Below are 10,072 nucleotides of genomic sequence, written 5' to 3'. Positions count from 1 at the left end.
ACCTTGGGGACGCAGAGGACCGCTCTGACCCAGACTCGGAAATGTCCTGACACCCACGGTGAGGCTCCCAGGACGGAACGAGACCCTTCCTTCCTGACGAAGTCACTTCTAAAAACGTGAGCATGACACAGGCGCCATGAATTTCCAGGAGACTCCTTTTCAACCTCATTTCAGAAAGAATGGACAAGCACACCAGTGGGCTGTTATTTAAAAATACTCTTTATTCCGACACACACAGGACATATGTAAGGCATGTTCACAGGCCTGAAGTTACGTGTAGCACACGTCCCCTTGCCCCCCNGAAAAACCTGTTCCTTTTGCTGAAAACAGGTAACTATCTCTCTGTGCAAATCTCCCATTCATAAATGTAAAGGACCAACCTTGGGGACGCAGAGGACCGCTCTGACCCAGACTCGGAAATGTCCTGACACCCACGGTGAGGCTCCCCAGACGGAACGAGACCCTTCCTTCCCGACGAAGTCACTTCTAAAAACATGAGCATGACACAGGCGCCATGAATTTCCAGGAGACTCCTTTTCAACCTCATTTCAGAAAGAATGGACAAGCACGCCAGTGGGCTGTTATTTAAAAATACTCTTTATTCCGACACGCACAGGACATATGTAAGGCATGTTCACAGGCCTGAAGTTACGTGTAGCACACGTCCCCTTGCCCCCCAGTTGCTCTGAGCTCCCTCTGCACTGGCTGCTGCCAGCTGGTCCCTTGGCTCTTAACCCTTCGGTTCTCCGACACCAGGAACACGCACACGATGCTTAGGGACCCGCGTGGAGAGTGTGCTGCAAAGCGGGGACTAAGTGGCTACGGACTAGGTCACCAGGACACCAAACCCACAGGAACAAGGCGGAGGAGGGCGGCAAGGGCGGCTCCCCAACTGGGGGCTGGCTGGGAGCGTCCAGGGGCACAAAGAACAATGGAGAACGTTTACTGATCCTTCCTGTTTGAGAGGAATGGAATGCGTCCAGAATTTGTGCTTCTGCACTTACCACTGTGTATAAGTCACTAAAGAGAACGGTTTTTGTTAAGTTTCTAATGTCATCAGAAGGCCACAGTACAAGTGCATGCGTCACTGCACACAAACGTGGGACACGGGGCGTGTGGGGCAGAGACACCTTAGGACTGCCGGTCACGGGACAGCCCGTTTCTGGTGGCAGGAGAAGGGGGGGCCTGGTGGCGAGCACCCCGCGGCGCCTGCTGTGAGCTACCAACGTGCAAACACTGTTGTCTAGTCGAGAAGCAGCACGAATGCCACTCGGAAGGACAGCGAGGGGGTCGGAAAACAGGCTCGAGTGTGGGGCTGGGATTTGCTTCCGGAGCCTTGACCTCCGGGGCGAAAAGTCCGGGCGGATACAAGGAAGTGGTCTGTAATCGAGTTTCGGAGGTCAGATTCTACCTTTACGAGACGACAGACAAATAAGCACTTTACAAACCTACTCTAGGAAATAAAACGAACAATCAAAACCACACAGTGTTTCACAGGAAGGGGTTTGAATCTAGGTCTGATTCAGCCCATATTTTAACATCAACTACAAATGCATAAAATGTGGTTTGCTTAAGCCCATTTTTAAAATGCAGAATCTTTGAGGAAGAATGTTGGCGTGTTTGCAGGAGCAATGACTCTTATGAAAACTGTCACCGGCCCTCTGACAGGTGCAGAGTCCCGGTGCGGCTGGGCAGTGCGCAGGTGCTTCCCAGAAGGAGCCGCCGTCAGCCCTGTAGGAGGAGGCGTTCACACCGGTTCTAGTAGCACCTGGCTGTCACCAACGCATTTGGTCCGAGTGCGGAAGTCACTGTCCACGACGTAAAGATTTCCACCTATGGGTGCTGTGACATGGGGCAGAGAGATGCTTGCCTTCGACACCAAAGGCTGCGTCATGCCACGCTTCCCAGCCGACAGTCGGCAGCTGGCCCTGGGGGCGCTGGGACCACCTAGGACAGCGGGCGGTCCCCCCCAGAGGGCGCAGGCGGCTCTCCTGGCAGGAGGCAGGCCGGGCAGGGGCCCTGGCCTCTGGCACTCTTCTGTAAGCACTGGAAGGAGAAAGGGACACAGTCAGTGCCTCCGGGAGCCCGTGGGGCTCCTCGGCAGATGCTGCGACCTTCACCTCACAGGAGCGGGTGCTGCCTGACCCCCAGGGTCACTGAGGCCTGCTCAGGCCAGGAGTATGGACCAAGCCACAGGAAAGGCTTCCGCCTTGAACCTGCCAGAGAACCCTGGGCCTCCAACCTAAACAGGGCAGGGGGGGGGCCCTCTGGCCTCCCCCTGCCACCTGACCCCAGCTCCGCGTCACACCCTGACTTTCAGAGGCTGGCATTTTCTTGGTCCTCGAACTCACCCAGCTCATCCCACCTACCTGACCCCAGTCGCCGCATACCCCCCCAGTCCGCATGCGCAGCCCGTCTACCCACTGTGGCCCCCAGATGCTGGCCTGCCGCCGCCAGAGCTGGGCGTGTGCGAGGCCCGAGGGCCCGGGCAGGCTGGCCGCCCGGACTCCCCTGGCGAGTGCGCTGTGCTCGTCCCTGTTCTTGGGGACTCACGTGCGGACACGGCAGAGACCTGGTCTCTCCTAGCCCAGCATCGGGGCACAGGGCAAATGCCAGAAGAGCGACCCCTGACCTGTAGGGGTCGGGCATAGCGGGCCAGTGAGGCAAGTGTCTGCTCCGCAGCACTGAGCTCACCTCCCGTGCACCGCACTAAACGGACCAGCGTCGTGTCTGGCTCCACGCGTGTCTTACGGCAGGTGTGTAAGAAACCACCTGTCGAGGGCCCGGCGCCGCTCTGGAGGTCGGCACCGGCCTTCCCGGTAGAGCTCACGGTGCCCAGCACAAGGTGGGGGCGAAAGCAGTGCCTGGTGCACTGCCCGGGCCCAGGGGCCCGTCCCCTCTCAGGGCACCGGTACTTGGAAACAGAGACAGGGACACTCCACAGGGGATTAGAGGGGATGTGCTTTGAAAACACAGTGGGTACCTGGGGAAAAAGTCCCTTTTGTTTTCAAAGTGCTGCCCAGTCTGTGTGCATGACGTGAGGACCACGTCATGACGTGAGAACACTTACCCCTTTGTGGCACTTGTGCCCACAGTTCAGCACACGCACGTTTTTGGGTTTGATCGCCTCGTGGCATACTTCACAGTGATGTGCACCCAGCGCCTGTGGAAACAGAGGCAGCCGCGCAGTGAGCTCCCGTAAACTCCTCTGTAGTACACACAACCTGCCTACAGGTGGCCTTCAGACACCTGTGCCGCAGAACTGGCAAATTACTCCCAATTACAGCTAAGCAGACTAAAGAAACAACTTATTTTTAAATAGCATTTCTTAGGAAAAAATATAAAAGTACAAAAAGAAGAGTATACCTTTAAAATTCTAATTTTCTCAGAAAAGAAACGTTTTACACGGTTCACAGGTTTCCTTGTAAAATATACAAATGTCTAGTTTAATTGTATCCCATAAACTAACTGAGTATCATGAATTAATCATTCACCTAATTCTCGAACACCTGGGGACAGTCGCGTGGACTGCAAGCCACCTGCACTACGGGCCACTGTGTGGCTGACTGAGACCTTAAGGAAGTCCACAGTCCCTGGCATAGAAAGCTGCTCACAGCAGCCCCCCAATAAAAGCAACGAAACACTGCCCTTCCCACAACCATGCCAGCCACACTTTAGAAAGCAGAGAGAGGGCATGTACAGGGGCCCGGGGGGAGTCTGGAAAGATAACGTGGTGAGTGGTTACTTTTGCTTGTGAGAGATTTAACTCTTTTCTCTGTTTCCTGAGGTCTGTGTGAATGTGGATGACCAGTGCAAATCAGAACAAGACAGTCCAGCGGGTCCGGGCCAGCAGACTTCCCGAGCAGGGTCAGCGTGGGGGGCTGGGGTACTGGGACAGGCCGGCTGGCAGGGGGGTGCCATACAGAGGCGACTCCATGTGACGGCAGAGCCCCAGGGCGACACCCAAGGACACCGCACTAAGTTCACCCTGCAGCTCCCTGTGCCCACAGGGCACCATAATGCTGGGCCCTCGCTCACTGCCCTCCCCCCTCTCCCCTCTGAGCACCCTGAAGGCAGGAAATGAGCCTTGCTTATCTGTGTGTTTAGCGGCTGGCAAGGTGGCCCTGCACCAAAGCCCACAAACTCTCAGTGGGGCTGCGGCCAGGGTTCCCGGTCAGGGGGCAGCAGCTTCATCCTGACAACACCTGAACGGCAGGTGGGGTCCCAGCTTGGTGCTTTCAAGTGACAGAACCGAGTCTGTGGGATTCCAAAGCCCCTGGTCTCACAGAAGAAAGTTACCCCCAAATCATTCTTCCCAACCATTCAAAACACCCCACCTGATGTGACAGTGACATGTGTGACTGCCTGCCTGCGGACCCAGCTCCTGCAGCGTGTCGGGGGCAGCCCAGAGGGGCCCCGGGGCACCTGGAGAAGCAGAGACGGTGACCCCCCTGTTCTCTGACTGCTCTACGGGGACAGTGAATCTGGCCTAGAGGCGAGCAGAATGGAGCCAAATCATGCGTCTCCTTCCTGTTCTTAAAAACATACAAAACAGCCCTTGACTCTGCAGTCACACACACGACACTCACGGGGACGCTGTCTGTCCTTTGCCCCCGCGTTCCGGGCGGTGGTCCCGTCACCGATGCAGCAGAGCGGGGCTCCCCCGGCCCCCCGGCCTGTCCTGGAGGTGGCTGCAGAGAGAATGAGGGTGAGGGAGGACGTGCAGCCAAAAGCCTGGCCATCTTCTGTCTTTAGAAAACGGCTCTCCACATTTTGGCGCGAGCGCTTTCCGTGTTTTACGATTCTCACGTTTTACAGCCCGGTGAGGGTGGAGGGGAACACCCCACTGCGTCTGCAGGAGGACACTGACCTTGCGGTTCCTCACTTCGTCTAGGATGTGCTGTGTCACTCTCTGGACAATGTCGTCAACGCTCAGGCCGGCGAGTGAGTTCTTGCTTTTGCTTCGCACCTTTTTAACAAAACCTGCAAGCTCGGTGCTGCAAGGCCAAGCGGGGAGAAACGACAGTGGAAAGTCAAAGTTTTCTATCGCTGAGAAGTGTTATGTGCAAAAAAAAAAGGCATATTATGTTCCAGTATCAACCCAACAACTAACAGAAACAAATACACACACAAAATTAATTCGCAGATGATAGTAACTGTATGTAAAATAGCAGAATCACTCCTTCCTACTAATTATGAAAATTCCTATATTGTTTCTAAGTTCTCACCCCAATAGAATTTCACATTCTATACACATGTGTGTACATGCAGGTGTGTATATATACATAGGTATGTACACTCACACTCACACCCGTCCAGCACATCCTCTGGACCCATCGGGACAGCAGATACCTGCCTTTGCACCGCCATTTACACACCAGTACTGACGGCCAGACGCCACTGGTTCTGACTTGAAACCAGTGAAATCTCTATCTAAGAGGAACCTCGTTTGCTGACTTCCTCCCTTAAAAACCTGCCCCACAGCAAGGTCTTCACAGCCCCAAGGGTTCACAAGCTCCAATGGACGTGGGGCGGTGGGGCGGAACCTAGCCGGGACGTGGAACCCTCTCTTCCTCGCCGCCGTCGGACACATTCCCTCCACCTCACTGGAGACCAGGAGCGCCTCTGCCCTCCACGCCAGCCTGGAGAGCAAGGCCAAGGTTGAGGAGCAGCCCTCCGGACGTGTGGACTGAGGGGCTGACAGGTCAAAGCAGCACCGTCCACACGGGGATCCCCTCTGCAGCCCGCCCGCACGCCGGTCCTCCGCCCGTACACCCAGTCTTTTCCACCTCACTCCTCAGCGAGTCAGCAGTGCTGGCCTCCCCGGTGCCAGGTGCCGCTGCCTTCTCGCACCCTGCGCAAGGCCCGTGTTTTCCAGAATGATATAAAACCCGAGTCTCGAAGCTCACCGAGTGACTCCACAGCTAGTGTTGGAGCATGTTACTGATCTCGTCAATGTCTTAGGACACAGTCATAGGTCCTCATGAGTGGTCAAAGGTCTCAACCTAGACGGCACACTCAAAAACGTATTTGAAAATGCTCACCTCTGTTGTTTACAGAAAGAAACTATAGCACTTCTTTTTCTGAACAGAACAACTATGCAATCCCTTTCGCCTCGGCCCCTAACCGGCCGGAAGCACATCTGATCAGGAAACCCCAGGTCACGTGAGTCGGTGACAGCCACCCCGTTCCACATTCACACCTGCTGTAGCCGGGGAACACCGCTGACAGATGCTCAATGATGGTGTTGAATGGCTTTTTCGGAGAGTGGCTCGGCCGGGCGGCGCGCACCGCAGGGACAGGCGGCTTCTGCTCGGCCTCGTGCCTGTACTTGGGCTGAGCTGCCTGGACCGCGCCCGCGCACGCCGGTGGCCCCGTGGCTTCCTGCTGACCGCTGGCTTCCTGCTGACCGGAGGGCGAGGCTGGCTGTGGTGGGGAGGCAGCCCTTGCGGGCTGGTCACCAGCAGAGACTGGACTTGAATCTTTGGGAACCGCCATTCCGTTTCCGGCCCTGTGACTTGCAGAAGTTGAGGGACCCAGGTCACAGCACCCTGGAGACTCTGGAGGCGACCCGAGGCTCATCTGTGAGGACAAGTCAGCACAGCAGGGCTCAGAGAAACACCCACGTACAGAGACCGACAGCAGGTGCTCAGGGGCACAGGAAACTTGAATACGATTAACTACCAGTTTCTGTTAAAAAAGAAATGACTACCGCAACATGACCTGCTCACTGTCAGACAAGGGTCAGACTCCGACTCCTAAACGATGCGCTTCGAAGTTCCTTATTTCTCGGTGAAATCTGAAACCCTGCCTCCTCACCTCTCCCTTCCCAGCTACATCTGGTGACTATGGGACTGAGAGCTGTCCCAACACTCCTAAAACTGCCCTTGCCAAGGCCACCGACAGTCCCTATCACTAACCCCAGGGACACCTGCACACTGCTGGTCACGTTCTCGTACTGCATGCGGCTGGCCTCCCCTGCCTCCCCTTCTCAGCTCCCTGCAGGCCTGGCCAGGCCGTAAGTGTTGAAGCTCCTTAGGATGCTATCATCCAGGGCCTGGGTCCCTGCCACGTGCCCCCCCCCCCGCCCCCTGGTGCCATTTCACAGTCTCTCATGCCTCAGTGACTGAAGGCTTGCTGCCGAGAACACACCCCTTTCAAAACCGCTTTCCTGAGCCCCAACTCTGCAGGCCCAAAGCTCTTTGTGGGCAGACCCACTCGGGTTGCTACTTTGCTGCTCCAACTCAACGCTCGCAACGCTGAGCCCCGCACAGTCCCCCCAACCCCCCGTCCCAGGAGCACACCCTGAGCCCTAATCTCGCCCCCAGCACAGCTTTCTCAATCGCAACTTCTCTAGGGCCTGTTCTCTGCCCACTCACCACCCCCCACCCCCTCCGGGGCCTGGCAGTGCTGCTGCCTGGTCACCTGGAAACCCCTCCAGCCCCTCCCACTGTGGTCCCCTTACTTAAAACCTCTATTGGCTCCCTAGTGACCTGAGGACAAGTCCAAACTGCTGACCCTGGGTGTACATGGCAATCTTTCTCACTCTCGCCTCCTCTGTGTGATCTCTTTTTTCTCAGCCTCCAAATACACGGTTTCTTCCAGTGGCGTCCGTCTGGCCTTCCAGACACCATGCCATGCAGCCCTCCTCACAGCCCCCTACCCCCTCACCTTCCCGGGGCAATTCCTGTCCCAGGTCTCTGGCTTCCTGAGGTGCCCAACGGGGCAGCTTCTGCCGAGGCCCAGGCCTCTGGTGTGGGTCAGTGCCCCCGGTTTGTGCTGCTACAGCATCCTGCACGCCTATGGACACCCTTGGCGCACTGCGACTGTAACTGCGGGTTCAACGCCTCGTTTCCCAAACCCTGTGAGCTCTGTGGGCACAGACCACATCCAATCTTCATCACCGCTCAGTGCCCAGTGGTGACCAGGGAGAAATGCCACAGAGGAAATGATTTTTCAGGGCGCTCATTACTCAAGCTCCCGGAACACTGAGAGTTCCTAGGAGTTTGGATATTACAGTTCTTTTCAGTATTTATAAATACTGAAGAATTTACATTCTTCAGTATTAAAAATACTGAATTAAAATTTAATAGTAAAATATTCTACTGAGATCTACCATTTCCCCCACCCTCCATATCTTCTATAAGAACTTGGAAAAACTGTAAATGGTAAGGGATCTTTAATTTACTTCTAAATAAAACTCTACTTCTTATTCATTTCAATGGAGAGAAAACTTTTTTGTGGAGAAAATACTTCGGACCTTGATAGAATATTTTACTCATATATTTCATGGTGGCTAAACTTTTTAACACTTTAACATTTTTTGCCATTGAATGTAAGTTTCCATCTTAATGTACAATGTTCAGATAAGAAAGAGACATTCAGGATCAGCCTCCTGACTCAGGGAACCTGTCACCTAAGCTAAGGCAACAGGCGGAATGATAAGTCACCAGGTAGGGGCATCCCCCCCCCCCCCCCGGGCTTGGGGAGGGAGGACGCGGGGAGGGAGGAGGGTGTGCACCCCAGGCTGGGGAACAGCCGGGCCCAGGTACCAAGGAAGCGTGGGGAAGGGTCGCCCTACAGACTTCAGAACCCGAAGAGTTCACTGTTGTGCCCAAACACTCTGAAACCTATCTCAACTCGTAAATACTGCCTCTTTAAATCCTTTTTTTCTTTCTTATCCTCGCCTGAGGACATGCTTATTGATTGCAGGGAGAGACGGGAAGAAAGGGAGAAAGACAGGGAGAGAAACATCGATGCGAGAGAGAAAAACATCGACTGGCTGGTTGCCTCTTGGACACATCAAGATCAAGACTGAACCCACAACCCAGGAATTGAACCCGCGACCTTTTGGTTTGTGAGACAATGCCCAACCACCTGAGCACACAGGCCAGCGCCCTTCTTTAAATTCTTATGGTCCCATCTCCCTGAGAAGTAATTCCCTTGAACTTAGTGTTTACTGAACATCTGCTGTGTCCAAACAATATATATACTAGAATAAAACAAAGTGATACTAGTTGAAGCCATATTTTAAAGTCCACAAAGTAAAATTAATGCTTTTCTTTACTATGTTGTATTATTTTAACATGAAAAACCCCACACAGTTTGATAACCACTGTCATTGAGAAGATGCAGCATACGCCTCACACCAGCAGCAAGCCGTGACACGCCAGACCAACAAAACCCCCGTGCGTCTCACGGGTAGCAGTTTTCATTCCGTATTTAATGAGGGAACAATTCTCAATTTCCAGATTGTGGTCTCACGCCTCTAAGCATTGAGGAATAAATGTATCTGAAGCTGGGGGAGGAAGCAGGGAGAGGCTTTTCTCAAACGCAGGAAAACACACACACACACACACACACACACACGCCCCAGCCTCCAAAAAAGAAAGGGGGGTTGTTCCAGCACTGTGTTCACCCCAGTCCTCTCTTCAGACCCCAGTGTAGAAAGAATGTCTTCCATTTGTGTAAGAATGCTTATTATAATGCTGAAAAGGTTACCCGGTAGCACCAAGGATAAAAACACTAAGGCAAGTATTATCCCGTCCCGTTCTGTCCCATCCGGTCCCAATCCACAACCACCGACCACGTGGGACGGCGAAGAAAGAACCCGTGGCTCACCCTGCATTTTCTCCCCTTCAAAGGAAGACAACAGACGTACCGGGTCATAGGGGGGAAACGAGAGCGCCATGATCTGCACCGGGGGGAGTTCGCACAGCCAAGCACCGTCTTTCACGGCCTCAATGCGTTCATCAAACTGAGACTGTAGGCAGAAGGAAAGCGGCTCAGTTTGTCTAAAAAATTCCGAGGGAAAAACCACGATCTCTTTTTCTTACTGTACATTAAAAACAGCAATTTTCCAAGAAACACAACTGAAACAAAAGGTATTAAAATTATTATTTCTTGTAAGGCAAGAATTCAGAGTAAGACCTCATTAAGTAGAATGCTCTACAGTCTGACCAAACATTACTGCTCTCGTCTTCACCAATGAGGACAGAGTTTAAGACAGTTAAGAAAATGTCATTACTTTCACGAAAAATTCTTCTTAAAATTTAAACAAAAAACATCACCT

At 53.7% G+C, this 10,072-nt stretch overlaps 1 protein-coding gene across 3 annotated transcripts in view; it reads right to left on the bottom strand.

Moving 5' to 3' along the window:
• Positions 1-579: 579 nt before the first annotated feature.
• TTC3 (tetratricopeptide repeat domain 3) overlaps positions 580-10,072 on the bottom strand; it is a 112,842-nt gene continuing 103,349 nt past the window's right edge. For all 3 annotated transcript variants that reach the window (XM_037040623.1, XM_037040624.1, XM_037040625.1), the window contains 6 exons: positions 9,662-9,763; positions 6,203-6,582; positions 4,871-4,997; positions 4,590-4,691; positions 3,071-3,163; positions 580-2,046 (listed from right to left, as the gene is read on the bottom strand). In XM_037040623.1, coding sequence (XP_036896518.1) covers positions 1,948-2,046; positions 3,071-3,163; positions 4,590-4,691; positions 4,871-4,997; positions 6,203-6,582; positions 9,662-9,763 — 903 coding nt within the window. In that variant the 3' untranslated portion in view covers positions 580-1,947. The remainder of the gene's footprint in view (positions 2,047-3,070; positions 3,164-4,589; positions 4,692-4,870; positions 4,998-6,202; positions 6,583-9,661; positions 9,764-10,072) is intronic.

The sequence above is a fragment of the Sturnira hondurensis genome, unplaced genomic scaffold (assembly GCF_014824575.4).
Source record: "Sturnira hondurensis isolate 20B ecotype Veracruz unplaced genomic scaffold, ASM1482457v3 Scaffold0002640, whole genome shotgun sequence".
Classification (NCBI taxonomy): Eukaryota; Metazoa; Chordata; class Mammalia; order Chiroptera; family Phyllostomidae; genus Sturnira; species Sturnira hondurensis.
Note: the sequence above shows the minus strand (reverse complement) of the source record. Positions and strands in the feature narration are given on the sequence as shown.